Source organism: Zalophus californianus, chromosome 16 (assembly GCF_009762305.2).
Source record: "Zalophus californianus isolate mZalCal1 chromosome 16, mZalCal1.pri.v2, whole genome shotgun sequence".
Classification (NCBI taxonomy): domain Eukaryota; kingdom Metazoa; phylum Chordata; class Mammalia; order Carnivora; family Otariidae; genus Zalophus; species Zalophus californianus.
Window position 1 is genome coordinate 19,125,622 of NC_045610.1, and position 18,707 is coordinate 19,144,328.

General features: G+C 40.5%; 1 protein-coding gene across 1 annotated transcript; it reads right to left on the bottom strand.

The window, feature by feature from the left end:
* Nucleotides 1-1,038: 1,038 nt before the first annotated feature.
* On the bottom strand, nucleotides 1,039-18,031 carry WSB1 (WD repeat and SOCS box containing 1). The gene is made up of 9 exons (XM_027625995.2): nucleotides 17,689-18,031; nucleotides 11,630-11,798; nucleotides 10,538-10,806; nucleotides 9,269-9,400; nucleotides 6,966-7,066; nucleotides 4,557-4,729; nucleotides 3,990-4,103; nucleotides 2,694-2,801; nucleotides 1,039-2,225 (listed from the first exon to the last, which is right to left on the bottom strand). The coding sequence occupies exons 1-9, from the start codon at nucleotides 17,726-17,728 to the stop codon at nucleotides 2,066-2,068; spliced, it is 1,266 nt and encodes a 421-aa protein (XP_027481796.1). The 5' UTR covers nucleotides 17,729-18,031; the 3' UTR covers nucleotides 1,039-2,065.
* Nucleotides 18,032-18,707: the final 676 nt, after the last annotated feature.

An 18,707-nucleotide genomic window follows, 5' to 3' on the forward strand; every position in this document is an offset into this window, starting at 1 on the left:
AATGGTATCTTATCATTTTCAAATTATAAAGCAGATGTATTACAAAGTAAAATGCAAAAAAAAAAATCGCAACAGGTTTAAAGATTAAGATGCTTTTGTGGTTTTTGTAAAACAGCATTCTCAAGTAGTAACTTGGGCACATTTTGTATTGGTTTTCAAATTTGTAACTTGCACCCTTCACAGAGCCAACTGTAAGAACTTCCAGATAATTTCAGTGGCAACAACCAAGTCTTCAAGAGCACAGATGACTGGGGGCGCCTGGGTGGCTCAGTCGTTAAGCGTCTGCCTTCAGCTCAGGTCATGATCCCAGAGTCCTGGGATCGAGCCCCGCATCGGGCTCCCTGCTCGGCGGGAAGCCCGTTTCTCCCTCTCCCGCTCCCCCTGCTTGTGTTCCCTCTCTCGCTGTGTGTGTCTCTGTCAAATAAATAAAATCTTTTAAAAAAGAGCACATGTGACTGAATAAGTTTTGCTTATTCTGCCTCCTCAAAAGGCCCACATCACTAGACTTTCCTTTGGTTACTTTAACCAGATAGACTTACTATAAGCCTGTTGGTTCCCCTAAAAGATTCTCTTTTTCTTTTGCTCAACAGTTATTTTCCCGTTCCAGAGCTTTTCTGTGCTTTTAAAGTAATAATTACTACAACAGTTCTCCTAGAACAAATCAACATAAAAGTGGCCGCATTCATGAAGCATTAACTCTAAAGCAGTAGTACTTGTGCTATTCATTACCCTTCTTGCTTAATATGCTGCGGTACTGCATCAGTCTTACACTGGACACACAAAAAAGCACTAAACTTTGCAACATACTTAAGAAACGTTTGTGATAGGGCGCCTGGGTGGCTCAGTTGGTTAGGCGACTGCCTTCGGCTCAGGTCATGATCCTGGAGTCCCGGGATCGAGTCCCGCATCGGGCTCCCCTCTCAGCGGGGGTCTGCTGCTCCCTCTGACCCTCTTCCCTCTCGTGCTGTCTCTCATTCTCGCTCTCTCAAATAAATAAATAAATATTTTTTAAAAAAAGAAACGTTTGTGATAGTGGTTTTTTACAAGTCTTTAATTAAAAAACTCAAAAATATATAATCAAGCATTTTACATAATGCATACATTCTTAATATCTGCAGGTAAGATAAATAACAGAAGGCAAAAGCAGATCTACTGTATTGCTTCTCTTTGGCAAATCACCAACATTACCCCCTGCAGAAACATACGATACATGTAAAAAAAAAAATAAAAACATAAAAAAAAAAGCAAAACCATGGTCTTAAAATTGTCCCTTAGTACAAACAAAATACTTAGCAATAATACAGTAGATGGGATTTTTCAAATTGACTAAAATTGATAATACTTTATACCACGGGGTTAAAGTAGCAAGCTGCTTTCCAAAATTAAGGCCCGCAGCAATGGTTATATAGTTACGGGGCAGGGGGAGATGACGCAGGACACACACACACGCGCGCGCGCACACACCACACACACACACACACACACACCCTTTTCCTAGTTATACCCTGGCTCTGTTTTTATTTAATAATGTCACATTCAAATTCTACCTCTTGGATGCCATTCCTAAAGAAAACAAAATCTTTCCCCTTGGGTTTTACTTGCAGTTCAGATGCCTGACCCCCACCCCCAATTGCTTTCTTCAGCCAGTATTTACCATCTAACGCAGGGGCCCGGGGTGGGGGGGGGGGTGGAAATTCCTTCCACTTTACAGCAAGCTAGATATTGCGCCTCTACTGAAGCAATATATACATGTTGGAACTAAAAGTGAAAAAAGCAAAAGGGTCCATTCAACACATAGCAGCTTATATCTAAATATATACACGTATGTATATGGTTTCACAGTCAAATTTAAAAAAAAATTTACATTTGATATGTCCAGAAATATTTCTCCTATAGTCTATAAATAATATTTTAATATGCTCAAATGATCAAAATGCACTACAAGAATGTAACAAATTAAATAAATTTTCTAAACCTTGACAAACAGATACTTGAAGTCAGTCAAGCTTGAGGTTTGTGTCAAGTGAGCTCCATCAGACCCTACAACCAGGGAAGCGTGAGCCCTCTAGATACGATAGGAGAGAAACTCCAAAACTTTGGAAGGTATTGGCAGCTCCTGGACCTCCTGGGTGGGCATCACTCTCCGGATCGACATGCGACACAAATGTTGAAGGCTAGGGACTTGCCTCGGAGTGGCCCAGAAATATACACTTCCATCATGTGTCCTAAACAGAAACAACAACAACAAAAAACACAAGCTCAGTCACCTACGTACATGTATTTCAACATCCTACCGCTCGAACAACTAACATCCAAGGCCGTGTATGAGAGTCACAAACTAAACATTAAAACCTAATTAAGGAGGCCTAACCAATGATCTCCTCTATGACAAAGTAACAGTATTATAAAGAGCCCTTATGGAAGATTTAGTGATAATAAAATACTGGCTGCTTTGATTAAAAGCCACCTTAGGGCGCCTGGGTGGCTCAGTCGGTTAAGCATCTGCCTCTGGCTCAGGTCATGATCCCAGGGGCCTGGGATTGAGTCTCCCATTGGGCTCCCTGCGGCCTGCTGCTTCTCCTCCCTCTGCCTGCCACTCCCCCTGCTTGTGCTCTTCCTCTCTCTTTCTGTCAAATAAATAAATAAAAGCCACCTTACATTGCCTCTAAAAGAAAACAGAAAAATCAAATTACCCAGCAGCTAAAACACTGCCATCAGTAGAAAAGGCACAGCAAAGACCATTGCTCAAAGGTGCAACTTGAACTGGATAATCCTCATCAATTCTCCAGAACCTCACCATTCTGGAAAGGAAATAAGTTATCCAGTGAGCATCAGAATATTCAAGGTAAAAGCAACATCTATACTTCAGATAAAAAATGCCACTCTGAGTCACAACCACACATAGATACACACACACATCACTGCAGCAAGCAATTACGCTAACTCAATTACTCTAACTTGCTTTATAAAATATTTTCTAGCCCATACCAATCAGTAATTTGGATCAACTCACACTTAAGAGACTATAATGTACGGCTGCCTTCCCTTCCCAGTGTTCGGATCCATAATGGTCACAACCAGAATCTTTCTCCTTATACTCAATTAATATCTGCTCTGAGAATTTTCACAGCCAAATGAAATTTCTTTGGCAAACAAGGATGTTAACATTAACATTATGTAATGTAACCACATTACAAAATGAAAAAGACTAATCTAGGAAAATATTACAATTAATAACATGTCTGTGAATCAAGATTTGCCAATCTTATTTTCCCAAAAGGCAAAAAGGTTTTACTCTCTTTCCGACACATTTAAAAAGCCTTTTCACATAGGTAGAATGTGTCTAGAAATAGAGACTGGATATGCAAAATCTGAACAAACAGAAAACAGCGATTGCTGGCAAAACAAAACAAAACAAAACTCTCTCCGTTCTGGAAAAACGATAGTGACTCACTTTCTGAATTAATGTGACCAAACTACTTAATACTGTGTGCCATGCACATGGTATAATAAAAGCATGAGAAAAAGGAATGGTGATACCTAGGTTCTGCTTCATACCAATAATCGTACCAGTACATCTTACTCGGGTGACATTTCATCTTGTAGCCGCAAATGCAGTGGACACGGTGACTCAGCTTTTACCATTTATTTCACTTTGAAAATGCCCTTCTGCTTCAATCTTTACAAGCTATTACTGAAAAATAAATCTGTGAGCTAAAAGCTAGTTAAAAATCCACCCAGTCTGCCTACACTAGTTAACACACAAGAAACAGGGAAAGGCACGGATTATCTCTGGTTTGCAGATACTCTTCTTCAGGCCAATATTCTTCAAGACACACATCTCCCAAAGTCTTGTCTAGAGAAAGAGACATTAAAACCCGCACTGCAGAAAGGCTTTTTTAAGGCTTGAAAATGTTTCCAGTAAGTAGAAAGATGAAAGGAAATCTTTAAAAGACAGTAATAGGTCAAACTATAATTCACACACTTACTTATCATCAGCAAGGCTTGCAACATGCAGTCCGTCGTGACTAAAAGACACAGATCGTACCCATCGGTCATTTGCTCCTCCAGCAAATATTGGAGTAGGTGGGGGAAACAGGTGCCTGAGGTCAAATACACGTTTTCAGTGAAAATGAGTCACTTCAAGAAGCGAAACTATCCAGGTACAAAGCACATCTGTCTTTGAATTATGTTTAAATTGGCCTTAATGACCACAACTGAGGAGAGTGAGTAGAGCTGATCCAAATTAAATGAAAGGAACCTTAAAAGAATTACTAATCTCCTTTTTACAATGTGGTTCAACAGACTAAGATTAACTCCAATGTCAGTTTCAATTGTTTTTCAAAAACCCTGACATGAAATTCTAAATATAATTAACCACTTCTACAGAGTCGTATACTGTCGAATGATAACTACATGATCTGTTATCAAGAAAGCCAATGATAGACTACAATTTTAATCCGACATGTTAGTGATTCTTTTCATGTAGTTTCTTAAAAGATATACTAATAGCCAGGGATGAACCACAGACTACAATTAATTCATGCTGTACCCACCCAAATTCCATCAGAATGTCTCCAGTATGTGGATCCCAGATATATACTCGAGTATCATAAGATGCAGTAGCCAGTAATGCTCCATCAGGAGAAAAGTCACAAGCTACAACATCATGGTGGTGTCCTTCTAGTTTCCGTATCATGGTATACTTATCCATATTCCAAAGGAAAACCTGCAATAAAAAGGCAAATGTTATAGCTTCATTCAGACACACAGAGGACAAAATGGCACAACTTAATCTAAAACTGCTAAATTTAATTAACATTATATTAAACATTATAAATTATGAATAATTAAAAGAATATGTATGCTCAGTGTCATAGTCAGATTAAAATCAAGTCTTTAAGTTAATTAAAGTAGACATGCAAATTCTATTTCAAATGTTTCTGTTAAATGTTAATTTAAAAATAAGCCTAAACATAAAAAAGGCAATGCAATTTAACCACAAAGTTATACTGAAATCCATTTATTCCAAAAACTAATTAACTAAAATATATACAGAAATAAATAGGGTTAAGTACTACAAACCCCCTTCTTTTTCTTTTTCCAGAAACTACCAAATTTTTAAAAAATATACAGACAGAAAACGTAATGTTAACAAATTGTTACTCCATTGGCATCTCCCTTTGAGATAATCACTTGTTTACAATAGGCTTGGGTCACCAACGTGAGCCTAGGAAGAGAAACAGATACTGCAAGCAAAGAGAATTTTCACAGCCAAATGAAATTTCTTTGGCAAACAACAAGGACGTTAAACCACATTACAAAATGAAAATACTAATTTATGAAAATATTACAATTAACATGTCTGTGAATCAAGATTTGCCAATCTTAATCTTCCCAAACCGACCACAATCATTATAGTCATTTTAAGCATAAAACATTTAAATTACTTTAGTACAAGTTTACAGTTTTCAACTCTGTAAGATCAGTACTTAGACTGTGCAGAATAGTTCTGAATAGGATTCAAATGTTTACTTCAGTCTAGTTATAGGAAATATGAGCTTGGAGGTTTACAACAATCCTAGTAAGACAATCTCTCCTCTTGGAATAAAGCAATCCTTTTTGCTACTTTTTTTCTGCACAGACACAATATTATTACTTCCAAAGAAAAATACATACAAATTTTAAGTGGGATCAAAGTCTTAAGGTATCTTTAACATCTCAAAGAACTCCAAAAAAATAGCACAGAGAAACCATTTGAAAGCCAATTACATTACATTAAATTGGTTTCACATGTCAGACTCCCAATTCCATGAGACTGGAAGATCAATTTACTTGGAGGAGTCAGTGGGTTTCACTGCGGGGGGAAATTACTTTAAAAAAGAAAAAAAGAAAGAAAGAAAAGCAGAAAGTGGACATCGACCAGCACCTGTGTACGTACAGTACACCTTGCAGCGGAATGCAAGGTTACTTCATCCTATGGTAAAGGTCGCCCCCAGCCCGGTAGCCAGAGATGCCACTCTTTCTGCCCAGCTAACACCATTGTGCGCCTGTGTGCGAGTGGTGCCAGCATAACCTCAATCACACCAATATTGCTGCCACCACCTGTGACAGGGAAAGCAAGAAGCATATGGAAAACACACAGCCTAAAATAGCAATGTCAATATCTAGCTTTGTTCTTCTTATGATTTTTAAAGAACTGAATACTTTTTTTTCTAAACTTCTAACATTTGCAACTATTGTTTTAACACACTTCTTGGCTAAATAAAATGCACTTAAAACCAGCCTCCCACCCCCAGTAATTCAGAGTGTATCCTGAATATCCCATGTATTTGGACTTCGACATTTTTCATAAACATCTGAAGCTAATAAGATCTCTTTAACTATTCTAAGAGCTGGTAGACAACTAAAAGAGAGTTCCTGACTAAGCATAACCCTCTCAAGAGTCACTTTATACTTCATCTGTCCACAGGTATGCTATGCAAGACAGACCGTGTTGATTGCGTCTATAATTCACTCTAGACATACATGAGTGCTCTTTTTATTATTAGATTTTTAAGTTACTTTTTTTCAGTTAAATGTCCAGGACCAGCTGGGAATCAAAACTTTTTAAACAGCAAACTGGACAAAAAAAATAGAACAACAGAGAAGAAAATAATTAGCGGGAATGTCTTAACATTTGGACTAGATCTCTTCTATAGCACATAAACTTTCCTAGATCTTAGAAGAAGTAAATTTGACATACCCCTTACTTTACGAATATTCTCTGACTAAAAGCAATCCAATTTCTCACTCCACAATCAATAACTGTATTTCCCTCATGCAAATTCTCCCCCATCGTGAAATAAAATATTTAAGACATTCATGACACCGAGCACAGACTTAGTAAGTTACTTAGATTTAAAACGATTATGCACACATTATAATCCAGCTCACATGGAATGTACAAGAACTTTGATACATACTGCTTTACTGGCTCCCACTGAACACAGCATAGAAGAGTGAGGAGAGAACGCACAGCTATACACCCAGTTCTGATGGCCCCTCAATACTTTCATCATGTTTCCTGAACAAAAAGAAATAACCTGTATTAACCCTAGAGTTCACTTCAAATGAGCAGCATTTCAAAAATGGCAGAATCGGAGAATCACACACTTCAAGAGCAGCAGTGATTTATCTGTAACAAGGGTTAGCTATAAACCAGTTGATTATTTCATAAAGTTCTACTGGAACACAATCACGCCCATTTGTTTGTTGTGCTACAATGGCAGAGGTGACTAAGGCAGAGATAGCATGGTCCACGAGCCTAAAATATTTATCATCTGGCCCTTTAGGAAAAACCTGCTGACCCTTCACCTACAGAAGATAGAATTCTTTTAGTCTGATCCACTTATTCTACAAATGAAGGACCTGTAACACTTCAAGGCTGAGATCTGAGAACACCTTCAAAATGCCTTTCATCCTTTTTCCTTTCTGATAACCTATATTCCACTCCAAAGCCCCTGTGTATTATAGCAATTATGTCTGTATATTTTAACTCTTAATTTTTACAAATACTTACTCAATGTCCACTGTATGTCAGGCACTGAAGAGACAGCTGTGAGTAAGACTAAGTCCCAACTCTCTTGAGCTTACATTTTACTGAGGCCATATTTTGTTTTGTTTTGTTTTTTTTTTGAGGGGTGGGGAGGGGGAGAGGGAGAGAGAGAATCCCAAGCAGGCTCTATGCCCAGCATGGAGCCCGACAAGTGGCTTGATCTCACACCCTGAGATCATGACCTGAGCTGAAATCAAGAGACGCTTAACCAAATGAGCCACCCAGGTGCCCTGAGTCTATATTCTTAAAACATATGCACACAACTGAAAATGTGTTGAGAAAGCAAGCAGCTTTTGATATGCAAAAGAAAATAAAAATTTAATAACTGAACTGTTATAACTGTTGGGATCTCTCCATCCCTCAAAGCCGAGCATTCAAAGAATGCTAAAATGCAGAGGAGGTCCATCGTGGTCTGGTAAGATGAGCGTATTATTTTAGTAGGCAATGGTTATTACCCATCAGCTGGAACAAGTTTCCAAACCTCAGAGTTTTGTTTCCTACTACATTCAATTTAAGTCACAATGCTTCCAAAGCAAGCCCTCAACCTTGAGCCTGAGGCTGTTAGAGGACTAGCAGATCTTATTTAAATGTAAGGTGTTAGCCAAAACTGTAAACTTTATTAGTGGCTAAGAGGCGGAAAGAGATGCTCATCTCTGGTCCTCTCAAATAAGGTACTCTCTCCGAAACTTTCTATGCACTGCAATTAACAAAGTTTCAGAAAAACCTGAGTACTTAACACTAAAATACTTTTATTTATTTATTAAAGCTATTTATTTATTTGTCAGAGAGTGAGTGAGTGCACAAACAGGGGGAGCAGTGGACAGAGGGAGAAGCAGGCTCCCCGCTGAGCAGGGAGCCCAAGGTTGGCCTCGATCCCAGGGCCCTGGCATCATGACCTGAGCCAAAGGCAGCTGCCTAATAGACTGAGCCACCCAGGGATCCCTAACATATCTTTTATTATACTGGATAGCAAGTTTTTTGATAATTTCTTACTTAACCTATCCAACTTATTAGTATGCTTATTAACTTTTAGAAGCTATAAATCCTGGTATGTAAACGTCTTAATCTAAGTTTTATTAGGTTACTAAATTGTGTTTGTTACTTCGAGATCTAAATTTTTGCTAAGCAAATGAAGTTAATAACCTTCCCTAAGATGAAGAAAATAAACTAACAGGGCGCCTGGGTGGCTCAGTTGGTTAAGCGACTGCCTTCGGCTCGGGTCATGATCCTGGAGTCCCGGGATCGAGTCCCGCATCGGGCTCCCTGCTCAGCAGGGAGTCTGCTTCTCCCTCTGACCCTCTTCCCTCTCGTGCTCTCATTCTCTCTCAAATAAATAAATAAAAATCTTAAAAAAAAAAAGAAAATAAACTAACACATTTATAAAACGCTAAAATTGATTTTGTCCTCATATAGTTGATACAGATCTGTGTGGTTAGTTTCTAAATAATATCAGATTGTTTAGAATAACTGCTGGTTCCTGTTCTGGGTCACATTTATGGTTTCGTTTGATCTGCACAAGGAAAGGGACCAAACGATTAAGCAGAGAATAGGAAACTTTGATCACAGGCCACTTTTACAGTCAAATGTCCCAAATGATCAACACTTCTTGACATCTCTCAGTCGTCATGTTAAGAAACCCATTCTGTTTCACAGCCTGCAAAAAAGACATACCATCATCTTTCAGGTCCCACACTCTCAGAGTTTTGTCTCTTGAAGCTGATACTAGGATCAAGCTCCCATCTGGAGCAAAAGTTAAATCTCTGACCACTTCAGTATGATCTACCAAGTTAAGGAGGAGTTTTCCTAAATGCAGTGGAAGAGGGAAAAAAGACAATGTTGTTAATTTTTATCAGCTTCTTTCTTTAAAATAGGGTTCTTCACCATAAAACATATAATATAGAAATACTTGTCACCTCCTTAGCTTCCCAAGTGTAAACTGACTTAATAGTGCTTTTACTATCACCTTTAAAGATTCTCTATTTACACAGTTGTAAAATGTATTATTTCCAGGATAACAAAGCCTAAATTTATTAGATCAGCTTAAAGAGAATTCCTGAAATATAAACAAGTTAATTTACCATCTGGAAAACCTACCTTACAACTTTTTAATCTTTGTATAGTATGATTTTAAATATAAAATCCAATTTTCCCTTTTCTTTTTCTTGGATTACTAAAAGACTGTCAAACTCCCCAAAAGATTCACGTTATCTCACAACCACCTAAATTTTCAAAAATAATCAGTGAAAAAATATACTTTATTCATCTAATATTGTGAGAGTTGTTTTCTATGAAAATCTATGTGCTTTCCCTAAGTTTTTTTAAGAATCCAATCAAATTTACTGACTCATTATCCTCATTCAATATTAATATCACCTGCTGTATTCTACTCTACATAGTTTTAATGCTCATTAAAAAAAAAATGCCTTCACATTTTTGGTATATACTATCAGCCAGAAACTGTTTTAGTCAGTGAATAACACGTTCACTTTTAATTGCACAAAGAATTTAACTTCTCAACCTATCTAGTTAAACTTTAGATACAATGTCACTAAAACTTCCAAAGGTTAGACAATGATTGTTGAAAACCAGATTTGCCTTGAAAGCCTCCAAGCTTTCACTGAAAAAGTATGTAAGACAACACCTTGCCATTTGAGCCATAAACTAAGTTACTAATTTATAAATAATTAACTAAACATTCCTTAGACATGTCCTTCTTGCTGTAACATTCTCTGAAGAGTGACCAAGCAGTGAGAACTCTATTTTCTTAAAATAAAACCATGAGCTGAAGATGCTATGCAGGCCAATCATAAAGACACATTCATAGAACCAATTCTTGCTTTTCAGTAAGTTAAAATCCTCAAATCACATCTTCTAGTGCCTAGGAGAGATGCCCTGCATCATAAAATAATCAGGTTTGCTTTTCAAACTATGGCCCCATACCTGTATATACATCCCATATTTTGATACGTCCATTGTTTAACCCTGTGGCAAGGAGCAGCTGATCCTGTCCAAATCTGAATCGATGCCATTCTATATTGACACAGCGACTCTGTTTTTCTGGAACTGAAGATCCAAAAGCAAGACTCCAGACTATGTCACCACAGTCTATAATATGTTCACGAGGCTTATTTTTCTGACCACCATCACTGTTTTGTCTTGACAATCTCAAACTGCTTGAATTGGTGATATTCTTGGTGCCATGCAAGAGACTGAAGGAAAAAAAGGTCATATTGACATCTAGTTATTATTTATTCTGTACTCCTACAGATACTAAATGATAAATGTTTGTTAAAATAACCTCAGTATTATCATAGTGATACTGAATAACAATCAAATTCTACGGATGGGAAGGCGAAAAGTTGCTATTAGCTATGAGCATATGACCAAATAAACTCAAATCAAAAGACATTTTCAGTTGCTAAGAGATTAAGTTCAACAATAAAGCAATGTGTAATTTCTTTGTGTCAAAATTTTCCTCAAAACCACTATATCAATTAGGACTCCTTTAGCTAACCTAAAATAAGTATAAACAAGCAAAAAACAAAACAAAAAACCTAATAACTTAAGATATTTATATAAAGGTCAACTAGACACAAAAAGGAGGGAGAGATTAAATTTAATATATATTTTAGAAAAACTTTCAACAAATAAATCCACCGGAGGAACTGTAAGTACATAAAAAATAAGTACACGATCACCGTAACACTGTTATCTAATAAAATGTTGTGAAATCCAAAAAGCATCACATAACAAAGGTCACCTGCCCTGGCACAATGCAATATATATACTACCAAGGAACCAGTAATCTGCTTTTTAATACAAAGACACAAAAGCATCTGAGAAAGTATTCTATAATGTATAAGGCCAAACAATTCTTCCCACAAATTTTCCAATGTTCAGCTTATGATTAAAATACATTTACGATAGCCTATAAAGGAAAAACTTAAATATCAAAATCTTTTTATTACTCCACACAGAAAATAGTAAATTCTACAAAGAGATACAAAATACAGAAAAAGAGGAGAGTCTTACAAGTTCTTAAGGCACTGGGACCACGGAACAAGCTTTACTGTACGATGTCCTTGTGACCAAGCAAAGTACGAACCATCTGGAGCAAAAGCAACAGTCCAATTTTCACGACCACATTTCTTGTCAAAAGGAGCTACTGGAGCTAAAAGTTCACCTATAGTACGTGATCTCACTAAAAGAAAAAAATATATAGGATGTCACATATAACCAATAATGAATTTGAGACTGCCTCCTTATTAATTTGGGACTCTCAACTCCATTGAGTTTCCACGCAGACACGGTATAAGGAGTTCTGATTTCTACCCTCTGAAGGGAGATAATGTGCTGTGAAGACCCTTTAATGATAATAACTATGTTCCAGTTTTGATAAAGTGATTTTTAACATCTCCCATCCAAGAGCTTGTTTAGAAAGCTTCAATAAAAAACTGGTTAAGTGATAGGGCGCCTGGGTGGCTCGGTTGGTTAGGCGGCTGCCTTCGGCTCGGGTCATGATCCTGGAGTTCCGGGATCGAGTCCCGCATCGGGCTCCCTGCTCGGCGGGGAGTCTGCTTCTCCCTCTGACCCTCTTCCCTCTAGTGCTCTCTGTCTCTCATTCTCTCTCTCTCAAATAAATAAATAAGAAATCTTTAAAAAAAAAACTGGTTAAGTGATAATAATGTAATGATGTCAGGGTTAGCAATTACTAAAGTCCTGACTTTTGCATTGCCTTATGTTTTCATCAAATTACTAACACTTAAAGTGCAACAGGCTAACTTTGTAAGAAAAGTATCTTCCAGTAAGTTTGTAGTTTTCAAAAACCACAAACCACTATAAAATACATTGTATCATTATTCAAAGGAAAGCACTATTAAATGGTCTATTTAAACGTGAATATTCTTTTTTTTAAGATTTTACTTTTTAAGTTATCTCCACACCCAATGAGGGGCTTGAACTCACAATCCCGACACCAAGAGTCACATGCTCCACTAACTGAGCCAGCCAGGCGCCCCCACATGAGTATTTTTTGAGGCCCAGGTCACCAAAAAAAAAAAAAAAATCACAAAACTCCTAGAACTAGAAGGGACTTAAACGTTATTTAGTACCATCTCCCAACTAGTGCTTTAAAATGCATTACACATTTGTGATCCTCAAATAGTGGTCCTTAAGTGTCTTAATGATGGGCCATAAACTGACCCCAAAATGGAAGTGATTCTTTTGGTTTTTAAGGACAGAGACTAAACAATCTCATAGATTTTTAATTTAGTTAAGAGTCCTTCAATTTACGGGCACCTGGGTGGTTCAGTCAGTTAAGCATCTGCCTCCGGTGCGGGTCATGATCTCATGGTCCTGGGACCAAGCCCCACATTGGGCTCCCTGCTCAATGGGAAGTCTGCTTCTCCCTCTCCCTCTGCTGCTCCCCCTGCTTGTACTCTCTCTCTCACACTCTCTCTCAAATAAATAAAATCTTAAAAAAAAAGAGTACTTAATCATTCATAACAAAAACTGTCATATTACCGGAGTATACAGAGACTTTTTGTTTTGCGTTTAACATGAAGTATGATCAACAAGCTCCTACTGTAGATGTGTGCATGCAAACTTGGCCAGAATTTCCTCAATTTGGGGAAAGAATCTTTATCAGTGTATCACCCTTGCTTTCTTGGATTGGTCTTGATTTAGATTTTGCTACTCTTCCTTAGGTATAAATTAGTATCACTTTAATTTCCCTACTATTTTGTGATTAGTTGTCTGGCTAACTCTTACAGTGTATTTTTAGGTTTTTGACTTAAACTTCCCAACAACTAAACTACATATATCCTACATATTGCAGTTCATATAAGAACCACTTATACTCTTACTGCTAGACCATACACATACAACGCCCCCCCCACCATGTACTCATTCAGGTGACACTTCAAGTCTCAATGTGTGCTCTGACAATAGCCAATGGAACACCTGGCATATGACGGGTGATCAGTAAATATTTATTGAATAAACATAAAGCACATATGTAAGTTCCCATTCTTAAATGATTTCAACCATTTCCTCGTCCAAGTTTTTGATACATTAACAAATGAGCTATGGTTTAAAACCAAAAGAGGGGTGCTTGGCTGGCTCAGTCGGTAAAACATGTGACTGCTGATCTTGGGGCTGTAGGTCTGAACCCCACATTGGGTGTAGAGATTAAAAATCTAAAAAAAATAATAAGAAAAAGAAAAATTGAGACCCGTATTTCTGATATTCATAAATATGAATACCTAATAAGGCTTATTCTATTTTTGTGCAGCTGACATTATCAAAAATCTTCTCCTTGCCACTCCACCCACTCATTCCCGATTCTGACCTAAGAGAGTAAGCTTAATCCTGCTCTCACATGATAGTCATATATTCAAGACAGCCATGACATCAGCAACTAAATCTTTTCATCAGGCTAAACTCCATAGGCCTTTCAACCATTCCTTAGATTACATGGTTTCAAGTCCATTCTCCAACTTCGCCTTCATCACTTTTCTGGAGAAACTCCAGTTGGTAATGGTCTTCATAAAAGTGGCACCCAGAACTAAACAATACCTCAGGTGTGGTTTGATCAAAGCAGCAGAGCCCCCACCTACTCACCCCAATTAAGATGACATTACTTTCATCAGCAGTTACATGCCTTTCTTAAAATCCACAAACCAGTGACCCTCATATGCCTACAGAATTTTTTTTTTAAGATTTTTATTTATTTGACAGAGAGAGACAGTGAGAGAGGGAACACAAGCAGGGGGAGTGGGAGAAGCAGGCTTCCGGCTGAGCAGGGAGCCTGGGGGCTCGACCCCAGAATCCTGGGATCATGACCTGAGCCAAAAGCAGGTGCTTAATGACTGAGCCACTCAGGCGCCCCTAAGCTAATTTATTCTTAAACATACAGAAATTCAACAAATGGGGTCATTATTTTATTTTTTAAAAGTTTTTTTTAAGATTTTATTTATTTATTTGTCAGAGAGAGAGCACAAGCAGGAGGAGTGGGAGAGGGAGAAGCAAGCTTCCTGCTGAGCAGTGAGCCCAATGTGGGACTCGATGCCAGGACCCTGGGATCATGACCTGAGCTGAAGGCAGTCGCTTAACCGACTGAGCCACCCAGGCGCCCTTTTTAAAAGATTTTGAGAGAGAGAGACAAGAGCAGGAACACAAGCAGAAGGAGTGGGAGAGGGAGAAACAGGCTTCCCGGCGAGCAGGGAGCCTGACTCGCGGCTTGATCCTAAGACCCCAGGATCATGACCGGATCCCAAGGCAGACGCTTAACGACTGAGCCACCCAGGCGCCCCTGGGGTCATTATTTTAAAATGACCAAATAGATGCTATGCTGTCTCAAGTTATTAATAATTAGCTTGGTGTTTCCTTGTTAACAGGTGTATCAAATGATTCTATTTTCCCAAATGATCTTTGCATCAAATGATTCAAACACTCATTTTGATACTTACTGGTACAGTATTATCAAGTAGCGCAAGGTTATAATGAAGTGCTTTGAAAAAAAATTTTTTTTAATTTTATTTTTTTAAAGATTTATTTATTTGACAGAGAGAGAGCACAAGCAGGAGGAATGGCAGGCAGAGAAGCAGGCTCCCCGCAGAACAGGGGGAGCCCGACGTGGGACTCAATCCCAGGACGCCGGGATCATGACCTGAGCCGAAAGCAGTCGCTTAACCAACTGAGCCACTCAGGCGCCCCTTAAAAAAAATTTTTTTTTAAGTTAAACCTTTATTACCTGCAGCTGTTTAATATATGATTTAATGACCTTGTATAAGGGAAAAGCTGCCTGCCATGGGAACTCGGCCATAAAATACACTACTACATTATCTGTATAGTAGTAACACACTGAGTTAACGGCTGAACCAAGTGAACCAGATTTAGCTCCTTCTTCACATTCCTCTCCGCAATTTCATAACGAGAAAGGGAGGATCTGGTATAGTGCCTTGTGAAAGAGGGCCGTGGCTCCAGGCAGTACTCCCTGTCTCACAGGACTTCTTTAATCAAAGAATCTTGCCTCTCCTCTTTCAGTACTGGAGAAAGAGAGAGCTGTAATTAATACCCAAGAAAAGAGGAGAAAAGTTAAGTCCTTACTGAAAGATAAAAAGCTACATAGAGATGTTACTGTTTCACTCTGTATCCAAATGGTACTTCCAAAGTAAAGAAAGAAACAAAGAAACAAAAACTGGGTTTTGGGTTTTTTGTTTTGTTTTTTCCTAAAGCTTAGGAAAGGACAAAATTTAGATATTTGGGACTTGGCTAATAACTTTATACTACAGCCAGGAAATAACACTGACACCTAACTAAATATGAAAAATTTTAACTGAAGGGCGCCTGGGTGGCTCAGTCAAGCGTCTGCCTTCGGCTCAGGTCATGACCCCAGGGTCCTGGGATCGAGTCCCACATCGGGCTCCCTCCTCGGAGGGAAGCCTGCTCTCCCTCTCCCACTCCCGCTGCTTGTGTTCCTGCTCTTGCTATCTCTGTCTCTGTCAAATAAATAAATAAAATCTTAAAAAACAATTTTTTTTTTTAACTGAAAAGGCTACTACTTAGTGGATGGTTCTTCTACCTTATGCAGGTATGCTCAGTAGCTCTATCCAGCTCTTAGAAGACAGGACTGGAAAGTTTTCAGAATAGTTCATCAAGATGAAGTAAAACAGATAAATGAAAGGCAGATCACTTATCTGTGATACTATTGTATAGGAGAGGAGGAAAAAAGCCCACTGGACTAGGAATAAGAACTTTTGGGTTCCATGTTCCACTTTAGGACCTACTTAATAGTCTTAAAATACCAAAATAAAATTAGGCATGAATTTTGTTTTCTCTGTATATTTAAAATAGTTATTAGAACCAGGGTTAAAGTCCCCTCCTAACCTGTCATTCAACCTTATCCTTGAGAACAAAAGTCCAGAATTCTGAGAGCTGTCTCTAGATATAAAAACTGAACCCACATATAGGATGGAGGGCCTTTAGGCTACTTCAGCTTCTCCCTCTCTCTAGAAATACCTCCTCCATGTATTTAAAGGCATACATAAAGAACGGGGAAATGCAGAGGGTCTTTGCTCAGAAGCCACCTCCAATTTTCATTTAATTAACACAGTAAGTTTAGCGTTGGACTTTTTGTTGGAGGGGTGCTAAAACTGTTTTATTTTTTAAATGGAAACTGTACATATATAAGATGTATAATATGACTTAAGTTCAATATTTACTAAGCCTACCCATCAATGCACAGCTCTAACTTCCCCGGAACTGTTCCGGTTATTTTCCCGTAAGAGGGAATTTAAATGTGAGGTGCTCTCAACGGAGCCCCCGAGGCGGTCTTCAGGCAAACCTCCCGGATCTACTGCCCTGACTTCGTTGTAGCAGGGGCTAGCCTCTAGACCAGCTTCTAGACAGCCTTTTCCAAGAGTGCTCTTTCATACAAAAGCTTTTCTTCTATCACCCCACCCAACCATTCTGCTCCTCCCCGCTCCTCTGTGTAGAAAAGATAATTGAGCCTCCTCCCCTGAACCGCTGCCTTAACGCCACACCATTTTTTGCTTTTTCCAGGCTGATGGCACCTCTTCGGTCGCATTTCTCCTTTAAGACTGGTTGATTACATGAGGACCCCCTCCCCTTTCATTACACTCCGAACACCTAAGTTTACTTTTCCCGTCGTAAAATCAGAGAGCCCAAGACTTGCCCAGCACTCGCCTATCCACTCGACGCCCCAGAGAATCCCAGGACGGCCGTGCATGGGCCTCTTTAGAGGAAATTGGGGTCCCCCGAGGGTGGGTGTCCACCCCCGGCCACACGGTGAGGACGGCCCTGGGCGCCCAGGTTCCCCTGGACCCGAGTATCTGCCCACTGCCTCCCGCCGAGCCGGGCACGCAGTAGGTGCTGCATCAATGTCGACCCCATTTAGCCCTCGGCGACACCCCCCGGAGGGGCCGCTTCCTTCCTCTTCGCTCCAGGGCTTGGCCCCGGCTCACCCTTCTTCACTTAAGACTCAGACGCTTCCTCCTCCGGGGACTCCCTGCCTCTCCGCAGCCCCGGCGCTCTCACCAGCACCCCTCACCCACCGTCCCATTCCTCACCGATCTCTTTCTCGTTGACCCTCGGGGGAAAGCTGGCCATCTATGGGGCACCGTCTGATTCCGGGGACGCGATGCGGACGCAACGACAGAGAAGGGATCGGCGAGCGCTGAGGGGCGTGACGCGGGTTCGGTCCCTCCCGGACCGGGGGAAGGAGGGGAGGGGCGGGGGCGGTGGCGGGAGCCTCTGCCGACTGCCCCGGGAAAGACGCGGAAGGCCTCGGACCAAACTACGGAGTCAAACACAGACAATAGACCCCGTTCCCTGCCTCAAGCCTACGGACCACGACGCTTCCTCCAACGCCGACGACCGCAAACCAGACACTGGAGACAAAATGGCGGGCGGCGCGGGAGATAGCAGGGCGGCGCGGGCGGGGTCTCGTGACGCCATCGCCCGAGGCCCCGCCCCTCGACGCTCGGGACGTGACGGCCTGGGCTTGGCGCCCCGCCCCCCCGCCCCCCGCCGGGTGCGCGCGGGCGTTTCTGCGAGTACAGGACCCGCTGGGGCAGGAAGAGTGCCGAGGCGGAGGCGGAACCGGGGCTGCCTCCCCAGCCCAGCCGAGGACGGAACGTTGAGTACGAAGTGTGCTCCTAGCTCGGTCTTGTCCCCGCCCGCCCCCCGTCCCCACCCCCCGGGACCGCAGCGTGGTCTGTATTTCTAAGTTCAGGTGCCTTCGAAAAGGCAGACGGAGAATTGTATAATACATATTGGCCCACCGCTTAAAAGATGGCGTGGAATTTAAACTGGCTGAACCAAAAAGAACAAAAAAGACATTTCAGATTTTACCCCGATTTGGCCACCTCCCCAGCCCTTACGTGCTTGATGCATTAAAAAATGAGTTGAGAATGAACACCGGTCGCTATGCCCCAGCCTTGTGGCGGCGGTCATCCTGACCTGGGCTGCGGGTGTTTGCAAGGCTCGAGGTGCCCGGGCGTGCGGGCGGCCCACCCCCGCCGGAGATCCTCCCTGCGCTGCCTTTGTGCTGGCTGCTCCTGCATCCGGGCCGCCCCGCAAGCCGGGT

Coding starts and splice junctions, on each gene's coding strand:
- WSB1 (XM_027625995.2), bottom strand. CDS start 17,728: ATGGCCAGCTTTCCCCCGAGGGTCAACGAGAAAGAGATCG. Junction 10,807..11,629: donor TCCCAGTGCCTTAAGAACTT/GTAAGACTCTCC, acceptor TTTTTCCTTCAG/TCTCTTGCATGGCACCAAGA. Junction 4,104..4,556: donor GACATTCTGATGGAATTTGG/GTGGGTACAGCA, acceptor ATTTGACCTCAG/GCACCTGTTTCCCCCACCTA.